General features: G+C 46.6%; 1 protein-coding gene across 1 annotated transcript; it reads left to right on the plus strand.

Moving 5' to 3' along the window:
* Nucleotides 1–13,966: 13,966 nt before the first annotated feature.
* Nucleotides 13,967–21,694, plus strand: AMHR2 (anti-Mullerian hormone receptor type 2). The gene is made up of 10 exons (XM_049783495.1): nt 13,967–14,018; nt 14,292–14,474; nt 14,737–14,928; nt 15,201–15,278; nt 15,456–15,583; nt 15,698–15,928; nt 20,732–20,846; nt 20,989–21,161; nt 21,270–21,417; nt 21,567–21,694. The coding sequence occupies exons 1-10, from the start codon at nt 13,967–13,969 to the stop codon at nt 21,668–21,670; spliced, it is 1,404 nt and encodes a 467-aa protein (XP_049639452.1). The 3' UTR covers nt 21,671–21,694.
* The last annotated feature ends 4,164 nt before the right edge of the window (nt 21,695–25,858 follow it).

Here is a 25,858-nt window from a genome sequence, read left to right on the forward strand (position 1 = left end):
CAACCCCGGAAAACATTGCTTTTGAAAACTGCTGATAAAATATGGGCAGGTTATTACTTTTTGTTTGGGAGCCTGTTCTTTCTCTGGTGCCTCTCTTGGCTCTACTCCTGGGGTACAGACCTCTTATAGGAGGATGAGCAGACCAGCTTTGAGGTTGACCTGTTTTCTTTTGCCTTTCCTTAAACACCACCCCAGGAGGACATTAAGCAGCCTTAAGCTTAAATTTCTATTCTCTTCCAGATTTGAATCACTTGCCTTTAGATTGAAGAAAGGGGAGTATCTATCTTCATCATTCCTCTGGTTATACTCTGATCTGACTTCCCTAAACCAAAAAAATATTTCCTCTCATGTTCATATGAAAAAAATTAGTATTTTGTCCTCTTTTCTCGTTTCTTACCAGACAACATCAGCTTGCCTTGCCTCTGCTAAGCCAGAACAGATAAAAAAAAAAAAAAGCTTACTAAATGGGTATTATTAGCTGAGGCTGCAGGTGAGGTGTTAATGATATCAGGCAGGGAGATTGGGGTGGGGGTTTATCTTTCACTTTCAGGAATTACACTGTGCCTTCACATGGAATGGACTTTATTGACCCAGCTCTACTTTCCCAGTCACTGCTCTTGAACACAGTGGACAGGGAAGATCTTCATATTTCTGAACACCCCTTTTCTCTCAATGGCTCCCCATGGCCTGCACCTGAGACTAGGGTAGAAGACTTTGGAGAAAGATGGGAAAAATATGCCAAGACTGATCAGAGGAGACCCGACCCCTTTTATGCACACCCATGGCAGCTTTCCCAGGACTTATCAAGCTGTCATCTTTTGGGGGGCTGGGATTGGGGGGGGGTTCCAGTCTGTTGCCTAAAGCAAGTTGATTTCTCCTAACACTGGTGACAACCAGTCTCCTTAACCACTGTTGCCTTTTAAAATCTCAAGTCTCATACTGTGTTGTTGATTCCGGTCCAATTATCACCAGGGCTATTTGGGGAAATGCTTTTAAATGCACTCATCTTACTTTTTTTTCCTCCTTGATCTTGTGTATGTTATGGCGCTAATCTCTTGTCCTTTGATTTCCTCCTGATCTTTTGTATCTTCCTTTCTTGTCACTGTGGCTACCTTTTGTCTCTGGTGTTTTGGGTTGTGTTTCTTTTTTTTTTCTTTTCCTTTTTTTTCCTTTTTTGCTTTTTTGTACAAAGATTAGTTTCAATAGCTTGTAGCTCCTTTGTAAACCAATTAAAAAGTTTTTTTTTTTAAATAAAAATCCATGTCTGGTTTGTTGAGAGGGTTGGGAATGGGAGGTTATGGTTACAACTTCATCTGAACACAGCAGTGATTTTCTTGCTCACTATGTAGGACTCCCATGTTAAACTGTTCAATTGCCTTATACTTCACTCACAGATACATAGTTTTTTTGTTGTTGTTGTTTTGTTTTGTTTTGTTTTTTTGGTTTTTGGGCCACACCCGGTAACGCTCAGGGGTTACTCCTGGCTATGTGCTCAGAAGTTGCTCCTGGCTTGGGGGACCATATGGGACACGGGGGATCGAACCGCTGTCTGTCCAAGGCTAGCGCAGGCAAGGCAGGCACCTTACCTTTAGCGCCACTGCCCGGCCCCACAGATACATAGTTTTATGTCTCAGTGTGCCACAACTACATAGAATTTTTTTAAAAAAACAGGTCTTTTTATTTAGGAGTATTTTCAAATTTTAAATTGTGAAGGCACCCATATTCTCCTAGCCTAATTTTCTCCATTGTTAACATGATTTATTGTCAAAACTCAGAAACTATCAGTGTTAGGTTACATTAGCTAAGCCCTACACTTATGAATCTAATGAGTCTTCCCATTGATGTGTTATTTCTCTTTTAGGATCCGTTTTAAAATACATTAATTTTAGTTGATATATCATCATTCTTTCATCTGAAAGTTTATTAGTCTTTCCTTATTTTTCATGATCTTAATGGTATTAGCTAGGTGTTCTAAAGTAGAACACTGGTTTTCTTTTTGTATATGTAGGGGTTTGAGGGCCCACACCTGGAGATGCTCAGAGATCTACTTTTAGCTATGTGCTTAAAAGTGATGCTCAATCCGGGTGGTACTGGGGGACCATGCAGTGCCCTAGGCCTCTTGGGGTAGGAGTGATGCATAGAAAAGATACATTGTTTGCCTTCCACACAGCTGTTCCACGTTTGATCCCTAGCACCCCTTATGGTCCCCTGAGCCTGTGAGTAAGCTCTGAGCATTACCAGGTCTGGCCCCAAAACAAAGGGGCCTTTATACAAAGCATGCACTCAGCCATTGAATTTCCTCTCTGGCCCTGAAGAATGATTTTCTGCTGTTTCGATTTGGAACCACACTGGCTATAATCATACTTACTCTTGGTGGGCTCAAGGGATCATGTGGTGCTCAAGATCAAAGTCAGGTCAGCCATATGTGAAACAAATGCCCTAGCCACTGTACTGTCACTGTGGCCCCAAAACAGTTATTTTCAATTTAGGTTTACTTCTGGCTCTGTACTTAGGAATCACTCCTAGTGGTTCTTGGGGGATTATGAGATATCGGGTTGGCTGCATGCAAAGTAAGCACCTTGCTCGCACTACAATCTCCAGCTCCAATTTTCAACCTTTTTGTGCTTATGCTTGAACCAGCATGAGCACCAGTGGTTCTACTGCTGTAGAATACCTTCCAAATTGACTTTGACTTTTCTAATTATTAGAATGAGTTTGTGAACTTTGAAAGAAATAGATCATAGGTCAAAAAGTTGGAGTGCATACTTTGCCTAACCCCAAGTTTGAGCTCACAGCAATGCTTGGTTCTCTAAGCTCCAGGAGCAACCCTCAAGCACTGAGCTATTCCTATTAAGGAATAGACACCACCCCCTCCAGCACCATTATGTGTAAAATAGACCCTCACCGCACAAAAAAATATTTAGGGGCTGGAGTGATAGAACAGCAGGTAGGGAGGGCATTTGCCTTGTACATGACCAACCCGGGTTCGATCCCCAAGATCCCATATGGTTCCCCAAGCCTGCCAAGGAGTGATTTCTGGCGCAGTCAGGAGTAACCCCTGACACCGCTGTATGTGCTCCCCCCCAAAAAAAAATAACATTTGAAGACTGACCCCAATGGTAGACCCACACCTAGGACCCTTCAGGTGTTAGGTCCTATTAGATCCCCAGAACTACGAAATAGTTGTTATTTATAGAGTCTTTACTATGTTGTAAGTACTACACTGTTGAAAATAAAAATAAGGCTCAGCTATAAAGTACATTGTAGTCTGCTGACACGTGAGATACAACCAGTAAGGGAAAGTTAATCCTTAATCCATTTCTCACCAAATGATCTATATCATGGAGAAAATAGGAGAATGAAGTTTCTTTTTTTTTTTTTTTTTTTTGGTTTTTGGGTCACACCCGGCAGTGCTCAGGGATTACTCCTGGCTGTCTGCTCAGAAATAGCTCCTGGCAGGCACGGGGGACCATATGGGACACCGGGATTCGAACCAACCACCTTTGGTCCTGGATCGGCTGCTTGCAAGGCAAACACCGCTGTGCTATCTCTCCGGGCCCAGAATGAAGTTTCTTAAGCTTTCATATCAAGACCACAGCAGTATATAGAAGGTATACAGGAGACCTTCTTGTGTGTGATCAAGTTTCACACACAATAAGATTGAAAAGAGGGACCGGGGAGAGAGCACAGCGGTAAGGCGTTTGCCTTGTAAGCAGCCGATCCCGGGTGGTGGTTCAAATCCCGGCATCCCATATGGTCTCCCAAGCCTGCCAGGAGCCATATCTGAGCGCAGAGCCAGGAGTAACCCCTGAGTGTCGCCGGGTGTGATCCCCTCAAAAACAAAACAAAACAAAAAAAAAAAAACTGAAAAGAGAGGGTCCGGACCGGTGCAAGCAGTAGGGCGTTTGCCTTGTACACATTAACCTAGGACAGACCACGGTTCAATCCTCCAGCGTCCCCATATGATCCCCCAAGCCAGGAGCAATTTCTGAGCACATAGCCAGTAGTAACCCCTGAGCGTCACCGGGTATGGCCCAAAAAGTAAAAAAAAAAAAGACTAAAAAGATAATTTAATATGTTGCACCCCACTATTTGGCAAAATAAATGATAAAATATAAAATCTGGGGGCCGGAGAGATAGCATGGAGGTAAGGAGTTGGTCTTTCATGCAGAAGGTCATTGGTTCGAATCCCGGCATCCATTTTGGTCCCCCGAGCCTGCCAGGAGCGATTTCTGAGCGTAGAGCCAGGAGGAACCCCTGAGCGCTGCCGGGTGTGATCCCCCCCCCCCCCGCCGCAAAAAAAGAAAACAGAAACAAATATATAATAAAAAATATAAAATCTGAATGGTACAGCAAATTGGACTCCTGCCTTACACACAGCCAGCCCGTGTATTTGATGTTTGATCTCTGGTACCACATATATTCCACTGAGCCCTGCCAGGAACATTACCTGAATGCAGAGCCAGGAGTAAACCCTAAGCACTGCTGGGTGTGGCCCCTAAGCAAAAAACGGCCAGAAAGCTAGTACTGGAGTACAGGCACTTGGATTGCATGCATCTGGTCTGTTGGGTCCTTGGCACTTCATGGTGTCCTGTGCACTATGGGGTATGATCCAAACTCCTCCCAAGTTGGAAATAACTACGTAGCATATTTATCTATTTCTTTCTTTCATTTTTTTTTTTTTTTGGTTTTTGGTTTTTGGGCCACACCCAAAAAGCAACGCTCAGGGGTTACTCCTGGCTATGCGCTCAGAAATCGCCCCTGGCTTGGGGGGACCATATGGGACGCCGGGGGATCAAACCGTGGTCTGTCCTACGCTAGCGCTTGCAAGGCAGACACCTTACCTCTAGCGCCACCTTCCCAGCCCCATATTTATCTATTTCAATACACACTTTTTCTGGTACCTGAGTGATAACACAGTACACTACCGACCCAGCTTCAATCCCCCACATCTCAAGTCTGCCAGGAGTAATTTCTGAGCTCAGTCAGGAATAACCCCTTAGTACTGCCTTTTTTTTTTTTTTGGTTGTTTTTTTTGTTTGTTTTTTGTTTTTTTGTTTGTTTTTGGCTCACACCCGGCTGCCCTCAGGGGTTACTCCTGGCTCTATGTTCAGAAATCGCTCCTGGCAGGCTCGGGGGACCATATAGGATGCCGGGGATTCTATCTATCGACCTTCTGCATGCAGGGCAAATGCCCTGCCTCATGCTCTCTCTCCAGCCCTCTAACTTTTCTTTGGCAATCTGCTTGCTAGGCATTTTCATCTGGATGTCCCATAGATAATATGTAAAAAGAGAAAAATACTTTTTACTCATCTCACTTAACAGTATTTATTGTGGATTACAGTTGATACTTTAAACCTCAGAATTACTTTTTTCTCTCCCTTTCATAAGCACTTGACAATCTTATTAATATGACATTTCTATTCCCTTTCCCCTCCCTCCTTTTTATTTTTTATTTTTTCATTGAGACACTTATACAATGCAAGTGCCATATTACTGAGCTATATCCACAGCCAACCAATCCCCTCTTTGGGTGTTTTTTGTTTGTTTGTTTGGGGCCATGGTGACGCTCAAAGGTTACTCTTGGCTTTGCATTCAAGAATTACTCCTGGGTCCAGAGAGATAGCACAGTGGTGTTTGCCTTGCAAGCAGCCGATCCAGGACCAAAGGTGGTTGGTTCGAATCCCGGTGTCCCATATGGTCCCCCGTGCCTGCTAGGAGCTATTTCTGAGCAGACAGCCAGGAGTAGCCCCTGAGCACCGCCGGGTGTGGCCCAAAAACCAAAAAGAAAAAAAAAAAAGAATTACTCCTGGCTGGAGTGATAGCACAGCAGCAAGGCATGTGGCCAACACAGGACAGACAACGGTTTGATTTCCAGCATCCCATATGGTCCCCAAAGCCTGCCAGGACCAAATTCTGAGCGCAGAACCAGGAGTAACCCTTGAACGCCACCGGATGTGACCCAACTCACTACCCCCAAAAAAGAATTACTCCTACTATACTCAGGACCATATGGGATATGTATCCCATATATCTATATATATATATATCTATGGGATACCAGGAATCAAACCCGGGCCAGTCATGTGCAAGGCAAGTGCCCCATCCTCTACTACCCTGAGGCCCACTTTTTTTTGGGTCACACCCGGCGGTGCTCAGGGGTTACTCCTGGCTGTCTGCTCAGAAATAGCTCCTGGCAGGCACGGGGGATCATATGGGACACCGGGATTCAAACCAACCATCTTTGGTCCTGGATCGGCTGCTTGCAAGGCAAACACCGCTGTGCTATCTCTCCGGGTGCCCCACTTTTAACATTTTTATTTCTGGGCTAGAGTACAGCAGATTAGGTTATTGGTTTGCATGCAGCCAACCCTGGTTTAATCTCTGACCCTTCAGCACATGTAGTAATTCCAGAGCACAGAACTAGAAGTAAACCCTGAATACCAGATGTGTCCCCAAACCAAAATTTTTATTTCTGTTGCCCTAGCACCTTGGCTACTAGTAGTGTTACTTGTTTAGCTTCTTTGTTTCTTGGGGGAGGGGGCTCGTGTGGAGCTTGGCCTCTCATCGTGAGGTGTTTAGGGGACTATTACCACTCCACTTAGAAGTCACTCCTGGGGGGCCGGGCGGTGGCGCTCGAGGTAAGGTGCCTGCCTTACCTGCGCTAGCCTAGGAGACGGACCGCGGTTCGATCCCCCGGCGTCCCATATGGTCCCCCAAGCCAGGAGCGACTTCTGAGCGCATAGCCAGGAGTAACCCCTGAGCGTCACCGGGTGTGGCCCAAAAACCAAAAAAAAAAAAAAAAAAAAAAAAAAAAAAAAAAAAAAAAGAAGTCACTCCTGGGGCCGGCCGGAGAGATAATATGGAGGTAAGACCCAGTGTGACCAAAAAATATAAAAATTAAAAGTCACTCCTGGTTGTAATCAGGGTGTATGTGGTGCAGGAAAGCAAGAATTGATCTCATGCCTCACATGCAAAGTATGCACTCAAACTAAATTCTCTGTCCCTATAGGTCAGTGGTCGGCAACCTTTTTTTTCAACTGCGCCAAATCTCGCCAAAACCACGACTGAAATTTATTTTGAGAGCCACACAGGGCGCGCACTAACAGAGGCTAGAAGCAGAGTCCTGACTCCTGAAGTGGCAACCTGGCACACAGAAGAGCCAAATTAAAAGTGTAAAGAGCCACAGGTTGCCGATCACTGCTATATGTCCTAAAAGTTAACTTCCTGCTGCTTCTCTGACTGCACTCTAGTCATCCATCTTACATATTGCCCCCAAACTAAAATTGTTAGGAAACTTGGCTGGAGATAGTATAACAGGTCAGCAGTGAACTGAGGGCCTTATACAAGGTGAGTACTGTACCACATGGCTGACCTGAGTTTGATCTGTGGCATCCCATTTTGAATCCCTGAGCTGTGCCAGGAGTGAGCCCTTAGCACAGAGACAGGCATAGGAGCTAAGCACTAGGTTCGACACTAAGAAAACAAACAACCTTTCAATCAGGTCTTGATAGAGCTCTAAGATCTTTTCCAGCTTTTCAGCTTTATATCCTTTTTTTTTTTTTTTTTTTTTTGGTCTCACCCAGCAGCGCTCAGGGGTTCCTCCTGGCTCTATGCTCAGAAATCGCTCCTGGCAGGCTCTGGGGACTATATGGGATGCCGGAATTCGAACCGCTGTCCTTCTGCATGCAAAGCAAACGCCCTACCTCCATGCTATCTCTCCAGCCCCTTAGCTTTATATCTTTTACCCCTCTCTCCTATTCTCCTAGTACACTCTCTCTGTTCCTTTGTCCTTATTCAATTTGCCCTGAATTAATCATCCTCCTTTGACTTGTTATTAGTGGGTTTACTTTTTTTTCCTTCTGGTGATTGAATCTCGGTTGTCTCTCTGCAAAGCAAGCATTCTACCTGCCTTAGCAATGCTCCAGCCTACCAGTTTGAGATCATTCAAACAGTTTTATTAGTGTCACATTTTGGAGCCTGCTGGAGGTGTATGTCCCATGCATATGATGCTAGGGATCAAACTCAGGCCTCCTACCATTTGAACTAATCTTCCAGATTCTCTGGGTAACTTTCCTTGTTTTCTGTGCCCTAAACAGAGTTAGCTTTTTTTTTTTTAATTTTGGGGGGCTTTGAGGGGAGGGGCCACACCCAGTGGTGCTTGGGGTGGGGGTGGTTATTCCTGGCTCTGCAAGGCAAACGCTGTGCTATCTCTCCAGGCCCACCAGGGGCAATTTCTGAGCACTTAGCCAGGAGTAACCCCTGAGCATCAAACGGGTGTGGCCCGAAAAACCAAAAAGGAAAAAAAAAAAAAAAGAAACTATTTGGGAGTTTGGAATGTGGTTTTGGTAATACCTGACAAAGACAAAACAAAAACAAAAAAACAGACAGGCCTATTCAATGGTTTATGAGTTTTGTTTTGGGGCTACACTGGTTACTCCTGGCTCTGCACTCAGGAATCCTCCTAGGAGTGATCAGAGGACATATGGGATGCGAATGATGGAACCAGATTGGCCGAATGCAAGGCAAGCACCTTACCTGCTGTACTATCTCTCCAGCCAAAAAACAGATCACTTTAGGTGGTTGTTGATATCAAAAGTAAATTATCAGACCACTGTAGACCCCAAGAAATCATAATGATTTTTTTGCATGTGGAGCTAGGAAGCTGTGCTGAGATCCCCCTGCGCAAGACCTTCCTAATTCCTGGGTGGGAAACATAGTAGAGTGGGTAGGGCACTTGCCTTTATAATGTGCCTGATCTGGGTTTGATCCTTGGCACCATATATGATCTGAGCCCCACCAGGAGTGATCCCTGAGCAAAGAGCCAGGGGTAAGCCCCAGGCACCACCAAACCAAAATAATAAAAGACCTTTATAACCCCTCAACTCAGAATCTTCATCCTTCTGTCCCCATTTCTGACTCCCAAGAGAAGGCATAGTTCTCATAAAACCTAACAACTCTCTCCTCCTCTCTCCTCTTTTTCTCTCTCCCCCTCCTCCTCTTCTCTCTCCTCTCTTCCCCTCTTCTCTCTCCCCTCTCTTTATATATGTCTCTATCTCTATCTCTATCCCTCTCTCTCATGTTTGGAGTCCTGGGGATGGAACCCGGAGTTTCACACATGCAAGGGAAATGCTAGAGGCTTCATTCCCAGAACTGGAATGCTTCACTCTGAGAGGAATAGTTATTGAAGGCTCTGGGTAAAGGAGCTCTGTCTTCTTTCCTGATCCTTACTTTGCTACTTTTTGGAGCAGACAATCTCCTGAGACACTCCAGACACTAGAAGCTATTTGACCTTCACCCCTCTCCTTATCTGATCCAGGAGTTGAGAAAGGAAGATAGCTATAACTGAAAACAACATTCCATTTCCCTTGCAGGTCCTGCAGATGCCTGCTGGGGTAGGAGGAGGAAGAATGGGCAGTCATCCATCTGCCTCTAGCTCTGGTCATTCCTACAACTGCTCTTCATAGCTACTGGAGAGTCTTTCCTTTCCTACAGTCTATAGAAGAAAGGATTCAAAGTCAAGAGTTACTACTCGTGGGGCCAGAGCAATAGGCCCCACAGTAGGGTTCAATCCCTGGCATTCTATATGGTACCCTGAGCATCTCCAGAAATAACCCCTGAGCACAGAGCCAGGAGTAACTCCTAATCACTGCTGAGTGTGGGCACCCACAGAAAAAAGCTACTACTCAATGAAACAACTCTGTGCTGAGCAGCTCAGGTTACAGAGAAATTCAACCAGGATGGTGGTTCGAATCAGGTTACAGAGAAATCCCATGTTTTTCTGGGCCATTTGGACCACTGATGTACTGTGACTCCCTTGGAGGTGGTCCCAAAATGGAGCGCTATTTACTAGACCCTGACAAAATCATGCAAGTCCAGAGACTTGAAACTTGGTGTTCCTTTCAAGAATATTCGGGAAACAGCTCAGGCCATCAAGGGCATATCTGAAAAGCTACACTGCAGAAGAAATGTGTGCCTTTCCATTGTTACAATGGTGGCATTGGTAGATGCACCCAGGCCTAATAGTGGGGCTAGACACAGGGCCACTGACTCAAAAAGTGCTGAAATTTTGCTGCACCTGAGTAAAAATACAGAGTAATGTTGACTTTATAAAAGAATAAAAAAAGAAAGTGGGGCCGGAGCGATGGCGTAGCAGTAGGGCATTTGCCTTGCATGCAGCTGACCTAGGACAGACCGTGGTTTGATCCCCCAGCGTCCCATATAATCCCCCAAGCCAGGAGCGATTTTTTTTTTTTTTGGGCCACACCCGGTGACGCTCAGGAGTTACTCCTGGCTATGCGCTCAGAAGTTGCTCCAGGCTTGGGGGACCATATGGGACGCCAGGGGTTTGAACCTGGGTCTGTCCTAGGCTAGCGCAGGCAAGGCAGACACCTTACCTCTAGTGCCACCGCCCGGCCCCCAGGAGCGATTTTTGAGTGCATAGTCTCTGTGCCACTAGGTGTGCCCCAAAACCAAAAACCAAAAACTCATTAAAATTTATTTGCTGGCCACACCTAGACCATATTCCTGCTCTGTGATTGGGGTTCATGAATCATTCATAGCATTGTACAGCAGACAATGCTAGATCAAATCAGGCCTCCTGCATGCAAAACATGTTCTTAGTCCATTGAATTTTTCCTTTGGTATTATTGTTTCTTATTCTGGGAATATGACAGTATTGAATTCCTTTCTCTATTGCAGCACAAGATATAAAACTATCATTCCATGGTAGCACTCAGGGGTTACTCATGGCTCTGAGTCAGAAACTACTCCTGGAAGACTTGATGGACAATATGGTCTGCTGGGGATTGAACCTAGGTCTTGCGAGGCAAATCCCCTCTCCACTGCGCTACCGCTCCTGCTCCATAGTTAGAGGTGTTCTATGAGTATTGATCAGAAGAGTTCCTTTCTGCCTTACAAAGTTTCTCCCTATGTCTGCTGACCTCTGGTGGTAATAGTTTGAACTGTAACCTCTTTTCTAGTTAATGATCTGATAGCAGATAATGGTTACCTATTGTTTGGGCCACACCAGAAGTGCTGGAGGCCATTCCTAGGTGCAGTGCTCTAGGGATCAAAAAATGTCAGGAACTAAACCCTGAGTTTTCACATGCAAATCATGTGATCCAGCACTTTAAACCATCTCCTCAGTGTCTGTTGTGCATGTTTTCTTAATTCAAATTAAGAAAGCATACATGGGGGGCCGGAGAGATAGCATGGAGGTAAGGCGTTTGCCTCTCATGCAGGAGGTCATCGGTTCGAATCCCGGCGTCCCATATATGGTCCTCCCGTGCCTGCCAGGAGCAATTTCTGAGCCTGGAGCCAGGAATAACCCCTGAGCACTGCCGGGTGTGACCCAAAAACCACAAAAAAAAAAAAAAAAAAAAAAAAGAAAGCATACATGGGGCTGGAGAGATAAGACAGCGATAAGGCGATAAGGCGTTTGCCTTAGACGCAGGAGGATGGTGGTTCGAATCCCTGCATCCCATATGGTTCCCTGAACCTGCCAGGAGCTATTCTTGAACGCAGCCGGGTGTGACCCCCCCCAAAAAAAAAGAAGAAGAAGAAGAAGAAGAAGAAGAAAAGAAAGAAAGAAAGAAAGAAAGAGAGAGAGAGAGAGAGAGAGAAGGAAGGAAGGAAGGAAGGAAGGAAGGAAGGAAGGAAGGAAGGAAGGAAGGAAGGAAGGAAGGAAGGAGAAAGAAAGAAGAAAGAAGGAAGGAAAGAAGGAAGGAAGGAAGGAGAAAGGAAGGAAGGAAGCATACACTTTGAATGAAACTTGTGGCCCCGAAAGATGGCATAGCGGTAGGGCATTTGCCTTGCACGCAGCTGAAACAGGACCAACGGTGGTTTGAACCCCAGCATCCCATATGAACCCCTGTGCCTGCCAAGAGCGATTTCTGAGCACAGAACCAGAAATAACCCCTGAGCACCATCAGGTGTGACCCAAAAACCAAAAACACAAACAACTTGGGTTTGGGGCCAGAGTAGTGGTGCAGTGGTAGGGCAACTGCCTTGCATGCAGCTGACCTAGGATGGATCATGGTTAATCCCCCAGCGTCTCATATGGTCCCCAAACCAGGACCAATTTCTGAGCGCATAGCAGGAGTAACCCCTGAGAATCACCAGGTGTGGCTCAAAGAGCAAAAGCAAAAAATAAAGAAAACTTAGGTTTTCTTTTCTTTTCTTTTTTTTTTTTTTGGTTTTTGGTTTTTGGGTCACACCCGGCAGTGTTCAGGGGTTACTCCGGCTCTTTGCTCAGAAATCACCCCCGGCAGGCACAGGGGACCATATGGGATGCCGGGATTCAAACCAACGACCTTCTGCATGAAAGGCAAATGCCTTACCTCCATGCTATCTCTCCGATCCCAGGTTTGCTTTTCAACCCTACCTGGTTCCCTGGTTTCCTAAAAAATAAAATTAGGGGCCAGGGCAATAGTACAGTGGATATGGTGCTTACCTTGCACATGGATGACCCTGGTTCAATCATCCCATATAGTCTTCCAAGCCCACCAGGAGTAATTTCCATGTGCAGAGCCAGCAATAACCCATGAGCATCACTGAGTATGGCCCCCAATTAATTAAGTTAAATTAAAATATTCAAGCATTGTGTCAAATGAAAAATTGTGTGGAAGGGGCTCTCAAGTGGCACCCAGAGAACCCAGGAGCCATTCCAAGTGATATTTGGCCAGCCAGTCTGGTGGTTCAGTGCTAAACCCAAATATAGAGTGGGGCTTGGACTTTGCAGTGCTGGAGTTTACTTGGTGCTTGGGTATCTTCAAGACCAAACTCAAAGACTTTCAGAAGGCCATTTGGTACTGGAGTCAAATTGTGGTGGAGTGCTTCAAGATCCTGGGATCAGAGTGGTAGCACAGTTCCATTACTATTATTTTTTGTGTGTGTGTGTGGTTTTTGGGTCACACCCGGCAGTGCTCAGGGGTTATTCCTGGCTCCAGGCTCAGAAATTGCTCCTGGCAGGCATGGGGGACCATATGGGGTGCCGGATTCAAACCGATGACCTCCTGCATGAAAGGCAAATGCCTTACCTCCATGCTATCTCTCCGGCCCCCCATTACTATTATTTTTATTATATATTATTATATATTATACATATTATAATTATTATTATTGATAATAATAATAATAGCAGGGGGTTCAGAGGACTATTACAAGAGGTAAAGCATTTGCCTTGCTTGCTGCCAACCCAGGTTTGATCCCCAGCATCCAGTCCACAGAACCTAACAGAATTAATTACTGAGTCCAGAGCCAGGAGTAAACCTTGAGCACCACCAACTGTGGTTCAAAAAAAAAAAGAAAAAGAAAAAAAGAATTGACTTTTGACTTTTGGATCGGACAGATAGCACAGTGGGTAGATCATTTGCCTTGCACTTGGCCAACCTGGAGTTGAACACTGGCATCCCATATATCCTTTGAGCATGATTTTACAGCCCCAGGAGTGATTTCTGAGTACAGAGCCAGGACTAACCCCTAAGCACTGCCAGGTGTGACCCCAAAACACAAAACGAAATAACAACTGCTAGGTGTGGCCCCAAATAAAAAATGCAAGCACAGAAAGAATGGGTCTGGGATGGACACTTCTGAATGGCTCATAGCACTTGACCTTGTTCTTCAGGTAAAGAGTTCAGCACCCTTTCCAGGGTCAGCCAAGGGTAGACATTAGAATTTCAGCATTAGTGGATTCTCAGTGGTGCCCCCAAGGACCCCTCCTGCTTTGCATAGAAAAAAGGAGGATATGAGATTGGGTCTCTGCTCCTCCCTCTTTCTCCTTGCTTTTGCCCATATCCATTCTCTCCCCCACAGCGGCATCTCCCCCACAGAGCCTGGGATTAGAGGGAGGAGGGTGGAGGTGGGGACTTGGATCAGAAGCCCCAAGTGCCCTGTATCTGAAGGAAGCTCTGGCCCTGCTGACCAGCTCCTGCTCTCTGCCACCGCTGTTGCCTCCTTTAGCCTAATGCTGGGGACTCAGGGGCTTTGGGCCCTGCTGCCCACCATTGTGCCTACAGGTAAGTGTCGACAGGAAGGGGCAGGGTCTGTCCTATACTCTCTGAGAAAACTGGGCACCTGAACCAGAAATCACTGCCTCAAGAGAGTGGTAAGTGGGTGGGTGGATAGGGGCAAAATCCTGTGTCCCATGATTCCAGGCCTCTGCAAACCCCATTTCCTCCTGTCGCTTTACCATGATGTATAGAAACGATTTGTCTTTCCTTTTGGCTACTGTTTTGACCCCTGCATTTACTCCCATTTCAAACCCCTCCTCTCCCAATCCTGGGCTGTAGCACCCTCAAGCAGGCGGACCTGTGTGTTCTTTGAGGCCCCTGGAGTTCGGGGAAGTACAAAGACACTGGGGAAGCTGCTAGATGCCAGAACAGAATTCCCCAGGATCATCCGCTGCCTCTACAGCCATTGCTGCTTTGGAATCTGGAACCTGACCCAAGACCAGACACAGGTGGAGATGCAAGGTGAATGGTAAAGTATATTATGACTGGTGATAGGATGTCGATAGAGAAACCTAGGGTGAGGATCAGAGGGAAAAGGGGTAGGGAGGGGAAGTAGGATGTGCAGAAGGGAAAGAAAGCTTACATGAGATGCAGAGAGCACGTGTCTACCGGAGAAGGGAATTATTTCTCCTCTTTGGCCTTGCCGGATTATACCCCTCTCTCACTCTCTCTCTCTACCTCTTTCTTATTCTATTTCCTCTTTTCCCCCATGACCCCTGCTCAGGATGCCGAGATAGTGATGAGCCAGACTGTGAGTCTCCCCACTGTGAGCTGAGCCCCAGAGCCCAGTCCAGCCCCAGCTCCACCCTCTTTACCTGCTCCTGTGGCACTGACCTCTGCAACGCCAACTATACCCAGCTGCCTACACCTGGGGGTCTGGGCACTGCCAGCTCCCATGGCCTCCAGACTGCCCCAGGTAGCTATCTTGCAGGGCTGGAGCCCATGGGGTGGCTGGGGGGCGCAGGTTAGGAGAAGAGGCAAAAACAGGGCCGGCTCTTACCCTACCTTGTCCCAAACAAGATTCCCTCCTCCTGGCCTTGAGAGATTGGTTGCCCTGGTGACCGAGAGATAAGGAGGTTTGTGACCAGAGTGAGGATGGGTTGAGAAGCGAATTCTCTGAGGAGGGAGAGAGGGCAGACAGTGTTTTGGAGCAGGTCTCCTTCGCCTGCATTCTTGCCTCACGTCCAGGAGAGCCCATCTGGACAGCACTGATGCTTCTGGGATTGTTCCTCCTACTGCTGCTGCTGGCAGTCAGCATCATACTAGGTATTCACTTGCCCCTTCCCTCTTTCATGACCCAATACAGCGTCCCAAAGTTCTGGCTCCTCTCCCTCTCTCCTGATCCTGTACTTCCAAGATCTCAATAGACTGAATCTCAAAAATGTCTCATTCCCGGCCGTGTTCATGCCTGGGAATGCCACCCTAACACTATTTCCCCCTTAGCTTTGCTACAGCGAAAGTTCTGCAGAGTGCAAGGAGATCTGGAGGTGCCAGAACCCGAGACTGAGACAGAGTCTGAGTGGAACTGGAGTGCTGAGCTTCCTGTGCTGCCTGATCTCTGCTTTTCCCAGGTGCACAGGCTGGGAGGGAAGGGCCCTTTTAGGGGATCCCTAGGTGATGTTGAAGAGAAAGCCTAGCCTTGGGCCCTGCTGAGTCCCACGCTCCTTTCCTGTCCCCTCCACCAGGTAATTCGGGAAGGAGGTCACGCAGAGGTGTGGGCTGGGCAGCTCCAAGGCGAGCTGGTAGCCATCAAGGCCTTTCCCCTGAGAGCCATAGCCCAGTTCCGAGCAGAGAAAGCTTTGTACGAGCTTCCAGGCCTGCAACATGACCACATTGTCCGCTTTATCACTGCCAGCAGGGGCGACCCGGGACCCCTGCCTTGTGGGCCCCTGCTTATACTGGAACTGCACCCCAAGGTGAGGACTGACCCAAAAATGTTTGTTTTGGGGGCAGGGTAATGGTGGGATCTGGCTTCAGTTATTCTTCTGCCTTCGTTTCTTCTTTTTTTCATAGATTAAAGGCTATGTTAGGGGCTGGGATAATAGCTGAGAAAATGGCTGGAGAATATATTTGGCATGTGTAGCACCCCAGATTCAACCCAGAAACATATGGCTTCCCACGCACCACCAGGTACAACCCACACTACTGGGAAGGCTCTAAAACAATAACAAGATAGCATGGATGTAAGGCATTTCCCTATCATGCAGAAGGACAGTGCTTTGAATTCCAGCATCCCATATAGTCCCCCAAGCCTCCAGGAGCAATTTCTTTTTTTGTTTGTTTTGTTTTTTGTTTTTGGGTCACACCCGGGAGCGCTCAGGGGGCCACTCCTGGCTCTACACTCAGATATCGCCCCCAGCAGGCTCGGGGAACCATATGGGATGTCGGGATTCGAACCACAGTCCTTCTGCACGCAAGGCAAACGCTTTAGTCTTACCTCCATGCTATCTCTCCGGCCTGGAGGAGCAATTTCTGAGCATAGAGCCAGACCCAGGAGTAATCCCTGAGCGCTGCCGGGTGTGACCCAGAAACCAAAAACACAAACAAAAACCAAAACAAAAAAATTATTGTTTTCCTCCCTTTTGTTCCATAATTTATATATGCATGTATATGTACACATACATATATACACACATGTGTGTATATATACATATATATTAAACACTCAAGGGTCACTTTATATATATATATATATACATACATATAAATATATATATATTAAACACTCAAGGGCCCAGGAATGCTAGGTTCAAGGATGCCTCAACAGTCATATGGGATGTCGAGGACCAAGCCAGGGTTGGCCATATGCAAAGCAAGTGCTCTACACACTATTGTACTAATGGCCATGTCCTGTTTCTGATCATTTATTTTTGTGTTTGTTTTGTTTTGTTGTCCATACCTGGTGGCACTCAGAGGTTACTCCTGGCTCTGTGCTCAGAAATAACTCCTGGGGCCGGAGTGATAGCAGTAGGGCATTTGCCTTGCACGTGGATGACCTGGGTTTGGATCCCTGGCATCCTATATGATTCCCGAGCCTGCTAGGAGTGATTTCTGAGTGCAAAGCCAGGAATAACCCCAGAGCACCACCGAGTATGGCCCCTCCAAAAAAAGAAACAAAGTCATTGCATGCAAAGCAAATATCCTACCTTCTGTGCTATTACTCTGCCCCCCCCCCCCACGTAAACATGTTTGAGTAGAATGGGGTCATGAATGGAAAAAAAAACAAAGAAGTCCTGACTTAGAGTATCTACCTTGCTCAGGAATTCAAATCCCCAGTGTCTCACATGCATTGGGCATAATACTGGCAGCTCTGCTATTTGTTATCCCCCCTTGACACAAGTAATTTTTGTTTGGATCATAGTAAAGCAGATAGGATACTTGTCTTACACGTGGCCAACCTGGGTTGGAAATCTAGCATCCCATAAGTCTTCTGAGCACCACTAAGAGTAAATTACTGTAATCCCTGAGCATCCCTGATGTGTCCTCAAAACTAAAAAAAATTTTGTTTTATTGTTTTGTTTTGTTTATTTTGCTCAGGGATCACTTCTGGAGGTGTTTGGGTATCATGTGGTACCAGATTAGAACCTGAGTCAGCTGTGTGTGTGCAAGGCAAGTGCCATATCCACAGTACTATCTCTCTGGTCCCCCAAAATATTCATATTTATTCAACAAATATATATAAGGCCAGAGATATGGTTCAATAATAAATCACATGTCTTGGGGCTGGAGTGATAGCACAGGGGTAAGGTGTTTGTCTTTCATGCAGGCCAACACAGGACAGACCCCCGGTTCAAATCCCAGCATCCCATATGGTCCCCCAAGCCTGCCAGGAGTGACTTCTTTTTTTTTTTTTTTTTTGTATTTTTTTGTTTTGTTTTTTGTTTTGTTTTTGGGTACACCCGGAGGTGCTCAGGGGTTACTCCTGGCTGTCTGCTCAGAAATAGCTCCTGGCAGGCAGGGGGGACCATATGGGACACCGGGATTCGAACCAACCACCTTTGGTCCGGGATCGGCTGCTTGCAAGGCAAACGCCCCGCTGTGCTATCTCTCCGGGCCCCAGGAGTGACTTCTGAGTATAGAGCTAGGAGTAAAACTCCTGAGCACCACCGGGTGTGACCCCCCCAAAAAAAATCACATGTCTTGCACATGAGACTGGGTACTTGATCTCTAGTACTGCCAAAAAATAGCTTTATATTGGGGCCGGAGAGATAGCATGGAGGTAAGGCATTTGCCTTTCATGCAGAAGGTCGGTGGTTTGAATCTCGGCATCCCATATGGTCCCCTGAGCCTGCCAGGAGTGATTTCTGAGCATAGAGCCAGGAGTAACCTCTGAGCGCTGCCGGGTGTGACCCAAAAACCAAAAAAAAAAAAAAAAAAAAAAAAAGCTTATATATATATATATATATGTAAAAATATATACATATATATTGCTAGTACTTCCAAAAACAATATATGTATACATATATATGTAATTTATATATACATATATGTATATACATATGTATACACACACACACACACACATATATAAAATGAAGAGGAAGAGTTCCAGACCACACCAGACCTTGTGGCCTGGAGACTATTTATTAGTACCTATAGTTCCTCATTCTAAAAATCTTAGGTTTGGGGCCCAGAGAGATAGCACAGCGGCATTTGCCTTGCAAGCAGCCGATCCAGGACCAAAGGTGGTTGGTTCGAATCCCAGTGTCCCATATGGTCCCCCGTGCCTGCCAGGAGCTATTTCTGAGCAGACAGCCAGGAGTAACCCCTTGCATGCAGCCATGCAGCCAACCAGGGTTCACTCCCTGGCATCTCAGATGGTTGGTCCCCTATTCATTGCTAAGAGTGATTCCTAAGTACAGAGCCAGGAGTAATCCCTGAACACCTCCAAGTGTGGCCCAAAACACACACACAGACAGACACACACACACACACACACACACTAAAAATAAAATCTTACTCAATTCTAGAAAGTTCCTTCTTTAACCATGTGCCTCACTGTCCTGCTCAAAAACCAGTTTTTTTTTTTTTTTTTTTTTTTTGGGTCACACCCGGCGATGCTCAGGGGTTACTCCTGGCTGTCTACTCAGAAATAGCTCCTTGCAGGCACGGGGGACCATATGGGACACCGGGATTCGAACCAACCACCTTTGGTCCTGGATTGGCTGCTTGCAAGGCAAACGCCACTGTGCTATCTCTCTGGGCCCCAAAAACCAGTTTTTGTTTGTTTTTTTTTCCCCTGGTTTGTTTAGCTTTCCTGACATACCTACAATATAATGACAATGATAATGTTGATCAAAGAAGGACTCTATTGTTTCTTTCCCACCAGTTTCCACTTGCTTCCTAAGCACTTGCTTTCTAGTTCAATGACTCTACCATATGGCCCTGATATTTCAAGCCAAGTGGCTTTTTTCTTTTTTTTTTTTTTTTTTTTTGAGTCACATCCGGCAGCGCTCAGGGGTTACTCCTGGCTCTGTGCTCAGAAATCGCCCCTGGCAGGCACGGGGGACCATATGGGATGCCAGGATTCGAACCACTGTCCTTTTGCATGCAAGGCAAATCCTTTACCTCCATGCTATCTCTCCAGCCCCAGCCAAGTGGCTTCTGAGGGGGCTCCCTGCCTACCTTGACCTGTCTCTTTTTTGTTTTGCTTTTTGTGTGTGTGTGTGTGTGTGTGTGTGTGTAGTTTTTGGTCACACCCGGCAGTGCTCAGGGAAACTCCTGGCTCCATGCTCAGAAATTGCTCCTGGCAGGCACGGGGGACCATATGGGAAGCCAGATTCGAACTGATGACCTTCTGCATGAAAGGCAAATGCCTTACCTCCATGCTATCTCTCCGGCCCCGACCTGTCTCTTTTTTTAGTTTTTGGGCCACACCCGGTAGTGCTCAGGGCTTACTCCTGGCTCTGGTGGGCTTAGCAGGCCATAAGGGTGTGTTGGAGATCCAACCCAGTCTGGGAGTCTGCAAATTGAGAGCCCTAATGCTAATGCTCCAGCCCGATCCTATCTCATCTGTTTTTGTCTTCATTCCCAATACACTAAGGCAGTATAAGATAGTTGAGAATGGGGCAATTTCTGAGCACGAAGCCAGGAGTAACCCCTGAGCACTGCTGGGTGTGACCCAAAAACCACTAAATAAATAAATAAATAAACAAACAAACAAATAAAAGATAGTTCAGAGTGAAAGACACTGGTTCTAGATTGCTAGGGATTAATCACTTTCTACATGTTTATTTGGCCCTCTTTCAAGCATCACATCTGTAAAAATTAAAGTGGTAGAAATATCGACCTCTTGGGGTAGTTGTGAAGATCCAAAAGACCAAGTACACAATCATAATTGGACATTTTTTTTTAAGTTTTTGGTCCACATCTGGTGATGCCCATGAGTTATTTCTGGCTCTGCACTCAGGAATCACTCCTAGCAGTGCTCAAGGGATGCAAAGGATTGAATGCAGGTCAGCCAAGTACAAGGCAAACACCATACCTGCTATGCTATCTCTCTGGCCTATACATGAGACACTTGAATGCAAGTTACTCTTATTAGTTTGGGTGATACATATTTTCAGTCTCCTCTTGCAGCCTGGCTTGGCCTGGATATGGATTGTTTCAGTTTACTGGGAGATATAGGGGAAAGTCTGCCAATTGATGTCTACACTGTGCTATGTAAGGACCAATACTTGCAGTTCTGTATTCCCACTCTCTCTTCTGCTTTTTACCAGGGCTCCCTGTGCCACTACTTGTCCCAGCACACCAGTGACTGGGGAGGATCCCTCCAGATGGCACTGTCCTTGGCACAGGGCCTTGCATTTCTCCATGAGGAGCGCTGGCAGGATGGTGAGTGTGTTGGGAGTAGGAAACCAAGGGAATCAGAAGACATGACTGTGTTTCTGATTCTCCCTTAGCATGGAAGGGGAAGATTGGATCAAAGAGTGGGAAAGAAAATCTGTGCCCCTTCAACCTTTGACTTTTCCCACAGGCCAGTATAAACCAGGCATTGCCCACCGAGATCTGAGCAGCCAGAATGTGCTCATTCGTGAGGATGGGTCATGTGCTATTGGAGACCTGGGTCTTGCCTTGGTACTCCCTGGTCTCACTCAGCCCCCCACATGGGCCCCCACTCAACCCCGAGGACCAGCCGCCATTATGGAAGTGAGTAATCTGGCTCAGCATGAGGCGTGGGATAATGGTGGAAAGGCTGGGCACTGTGTGAGCCAGTGATACAGTGAGTGTTGCCAACAGATGATTTTTGTTCTTCAGGCTGGCACCCAGAGATACATGGCACCAGAGCTCTTAGACAAAACTCTGGACCTGCAAGACTGGGGCACAGCCCTCCGGAGAGCTGATGTTTACTCTCTGGCTCTGCTCCTCTGGGAGATCCTCAGTCGCTGCCAAGATTTGCTACCTGGTGAGAAATCCCGTCACCTGTGCCCTTCTACCCGTTCTAAACCAACCTCATGACCCTAGAAGCTATGCTCTCCTTCACCCTGGCCTTTCCACAAAGGAGGCCTCACTAGACTTAGCTGACACCTGGTCCCATGGCTTTTCTGCAGACAGCACCCTTCCGCCCTTCCAACTGGCCTACGAAGCAGAACTGGGCAGCACCCCTACCTCTTGTGAGATGTGGACCTTTGCTGTGGAGGAGAGAAGGCGCCCCTTGATCCCATCCGCCTGGCACAGCTACACCACAGTAAGAGGTCACAATCTGCTGGGCTGGGGATGCCAAGACTTCCTGAGATAAGAATAGAGTTTCTGGGCCGGACACATAACACAGCGGTACAAGTGTTTGCCGTGTATGCGGCCAACCCAGGATGGACCCATGTTCAATCCCCGGCATTCCATATGGTCTCCCAAGCCTGCCAGGAGCGATTTCTGAGCTTAGAGTCAGGAGTAACCCCTGAGCACAACTGGGTGTGGCCCCAAAACAAACAAAACAAAACAAGGGTTTCTGATCCTGGCCAAGGTTGCTCCTGTCTCGTTGCTACTGCCACTACTGGCTCACCTTGAGCTGAAGCTGAGCAAATTTACTCTGTAGTCCAGTTTTCCTTTTTTTCTTTTTTTTTTTTTGGTTTTTGGGCCACACCCGGCGGTGCTCAGAGGTTACTCCTGGCTGTCTGCTCAGAAATAGCTCCTGACAGGCACGGGGGACCAAATGGGACACCTGGATTCGAACCAACCATCTTAGGTCCTGGATCGATTGCTTGCAAGGCTAGCACCGCTGTGCTATCTCTCCGGGCCCCCAGTTTTCTTTCTTTCTTTGTTTTTGGGGCACACTCGGCAGCCCTCAGGAGCTACTCCTGTCTCTACCCTCAGAAATCGCCCCTGGCAGGCTCAAGAGACCATATGGGATGCTGGGATTCGAACCACCGTCCTTCTGCATGCAAGGCAAATGCCTTGCCTCCATGCTATCTCTTCGACCCCCCCTAGTTTTATTTTCTTCCATCCTGTTTCATGTAGCCTTTCCAGAGCTGCATGACTTCCTCCTGCTCAGTTGACTTCATGACCTATTTTTTCTCTCTGCAATTGTTATCTCTCTTGCTAGTGCCTTCCGACAGGAAGCTCTCTGACTACTTCTATCCTGAGTCCTGCCCCCAAGATGAATCATCATTTTTTTTTTTTTTTTGTGGTTTTTGGGTCACACCCAGCAGTGCTCAGGGGTTATTCCTGGCTCCAGGCTCAGAAATTGCTCCTGGCTGGCATGGGAGACCATATGGGATGCCGGGATTTGAACCGATGACCTCCTGCATGAAAGGCAAACGCCTTACCTCCATGCTATCTCTCCGGCCCCGAATCATCATTTCTAAAGTTCCAGCCAGAACCCAATATTCAATCCCAAAATTTTGATTGGTTTTACACATCCATATCTATGCTATGACCCAAGAACAGACATAGTGTCTTGCACAAGGTTGTCTTAAGAAATCCCTTCCCCTATTACCTGGTTTGAAATTTACTTGCAAAAGTTTTTGTAAGGGGTTAGATATGGAAATTTCTTTGCACAAGTATTTACAAGAGGTTAGATTATGGAAGCTGGAATGTTGTTTGTGAAGACTCTGATTACCCAGGGGGACAGAGAGAGATTTCCCATTAGTATATAAAGATATTGACCTCATTTTATTCATTTTTTGAGGCCACAGCCAGTTGTACTCAGGGCTGGCTCTTCACTCAAGAATTCCTCAAAAAAAAAGAAAAAAAAAAAAGAAGAAAAAAAAAAAAAGAATTCCTCAACAGGGCTGGAGAGATAGCATGGAGGTAGGGCATTTGCCTTGCATGCAGAAGGACAGTGGTTCGAATCCTGATATCCCATATGGTCCCCTGAGCCTGCCAGGAATGATTTATGAGTGTAGAGCCAGGAATAACCCCCTCCCAATTACTCAACAATAGTTGGCAGTGCTCAGGGGACTACATGGGATACCAGGGATTGAACCCAGGTTGGACATGTACAAGGCAAACATCCAACCTGCTGTACTATTGTTTAAAAAAAAAAAGTGTTGGGGCTGGAGAGATAGCACAGCGGTAGGGCGTTTGCCTTGCAAGCAGTCGGTTCAGAATGGATGGTGGTTCAAATCCCAGCATCCCATATGGTCCCCGGAGCCTGCAGGAGCGATTTCTGAGTGTAGAGCGAGAAGTAACACCTGAGAGCTGCTGGGTGTGACCCAAAAACAAAAACAAAGAAAGAAACAAAAAACCCAACCAAACAATAAAACATAGGACTCATGGACTCCTCTTTAAACTCTGAGGCCACTCGGGGACCCTTCAGGAGTTTGGGATCAAGTTTACATCTGGTCACTCTCTGTAGGTCGCTGGTGGCTTGAGGGATCTCTTGGAAGACTGTTGGGATGCAGACCCGGAAGCACGGCTGACAGCCCACTGTGTGCAACAGCGCCTTACAGCCCTGGCCCAGCCACAAGCTGCCCACCCTGGACCAGAGGGATGCTCACACAGCTGCCCACATCTCTACCTGGAAGATGGTCTCTCAACTCCTCCCACTGCCATTCTTTCAGACCATAGCTAAGTGCCTGCCACCTCAGCAGAACCAAGGCTCTTATTCCAGAAATCCTCCACCTGCCTGAAGCACTTATTATGTAAATGTGCAGTTTATGTGTAATCTATTTTTATGACAACATAAATGTAGTAACTGGATACTTATCTACTCCATTCACCACTGCTTCTCTTACTTGCCAAAGGATTGGATCCTCTTGTCCACTGTAGTTCTGCCCTAAACCTGGAATTAGTGATCCAGGAGGGAAAAGAAAATTTGTGTTTTTCTGAGTCTGTCTTTGAGTCTTGTTTCCTGTGATCCTGAGCTCCTGGTCTTTCCTTCCTTTTTTTCTTCTCCTCTACAAAGCTTTAATTTGGTAGGACCTCCTGCAGAGCTGATGGGAGAGAAGGATGGAATAGTGAAAGTGCTGCTCTGAAGGTGAGCAGAGACCCCAGATCTTTTTGTGGATCCTTTGTCCAGTGTAGAGGGAAAGTCCTTCAGTAAGATGTCTACCCAGCTTTAGCTGGGCTTTTCTTTTTTTTTTTTTTTTTTGTGGGTGGAGGGTTAGGCCATACTCAGTACTACTCAGAGCTTACTCTTGGCTCTGCATTCTGAAAGGTTGGTGTTTGGGACTGAACCCAGGGCAGCCACATGCAAGGCAAGAGCTCTATCTGCTATACTCTCTTTTCAGTCCAAAGCACTTGACCTGCCTGTGGATCTCTGGCATCAGATGTGGTCCCTGAACACTGCCAAAAGTACCCCTGAATACACAACCAGGTGTGTTAAACCAGGTGAAGCAGAACCTAAGTACCATCAGTACCCCACAAAAAGTGAACTCCTGGGGCTAAGATTTCTCAGTGTTAAGTATATGCTTTTCTTTATTTGGAAGGGGTTGGGTCACACCCAGCAGTGCTCAGGGGTTACTCCTGGCTCTGTGCTCAGAAATCGCTCCTGGCAGGCTCAGGGGGACCAAATGGGATGTGGGGGATGGAACCAGTGTTCCTCCTGGGTCAGCAGCATACAAGGCAAACGCCCTACTGCTGTGCTCCAATCCCTCCTTCTGGTTCTTTATAGCCCGCAGGATTCTTTCTGTATGCAGCTTAATGACCTGGCTCAAGTCTGGGTTTCTGAACTATGTACCACTAACCTGAAATAAACTATTTCTTTCAGAACCTCATTTTTCTCATTGATTTTGATGTGATAAATAGTATATTTTTCCCTATCTTCCCCTGGTTGTTCCCGATACCCCACACTTCCCTGGTTATCCCATGGCTCCCCCCTTCCCCAATTTCCCTACTTTCCCCCAACCACCACCATCCCACCCCTGCAACCCACCCACCCACCAGTGCTGATAAATAGTATTATAGTATTTTTTTTTTTTTGGTTATTGAACTATACATGGTGGTATTCAAGGGGCTACTCCTGATTCTGTGCTCAGTGGCTACTCTCTCTTATCAGTACCAAAAGCATCATGTGCTGCCAGGAAATGAACCCAAGCCTTCTACGTGGAAAGTGTATACAACCTATTAAGCTATTTCTAGTCCATTTTTAGTAAATGTTTATGCATCAACAGACGTCATGGGAAAAGGATGAAAATCACATGCTGACATAGTTTAATGCCCTCAACCTTATACTTTTTTTTTTTTTGGTTTTTGGTTTTTGGGTCATACTCGGTGAAGCTCAGGGATTACTCCTGGCTATGCACTCAGAAGTCGCTCCTGGCTTGGGGGACCATATGGGACGCCGGGGGATCCAACCGCGGTTCATCCTAGGCTAGCGCTGGCAAGGCAGACACCTTACCTCTAGCGCCACAACGCTGGCTCCCACTTTATACTTTTTTAAAGTTCTTAGAAAACTGGGCCCAGGGTGA

Source organism: Suncus etruscus, chromosome 11 (genome assembly GCF_024139225.1).
Source record: "Suncus etruscus isolate mSunEtr1 chromosome 11, mSunEtr1.pri.cur, whole genome shotgun sequence".
NCBI lineage: Eukaryota > Metazoa > Chordata > Mammalia > Eulipotyphla > Soricidae > Suncus > Suncus etruscus.

Coding starts and splice junctions, on each gene's coding strand:
- AMHR2 (XM_049783495.1), top strand. CDS start 13,967: ATGCTGGGGACTCAGGGGCTTTGGGCCCTGCTGCCCACCATTGTGCCT. Junction 15,584..15,697: donor CTGATCTCTGCTTTTCCCAG/GTGCACAGGCTG, acceptor CCCCTCCACCAG/GTAATTCGGGAAGGAGGTCA. Junction 21,418..21,566: donor CTGCCAAGATTTGCTACCTG/GTGAGAAATCCC, acceptor TTCTGCAGACAG/CACCCTTCCGCCCTTCCAAC.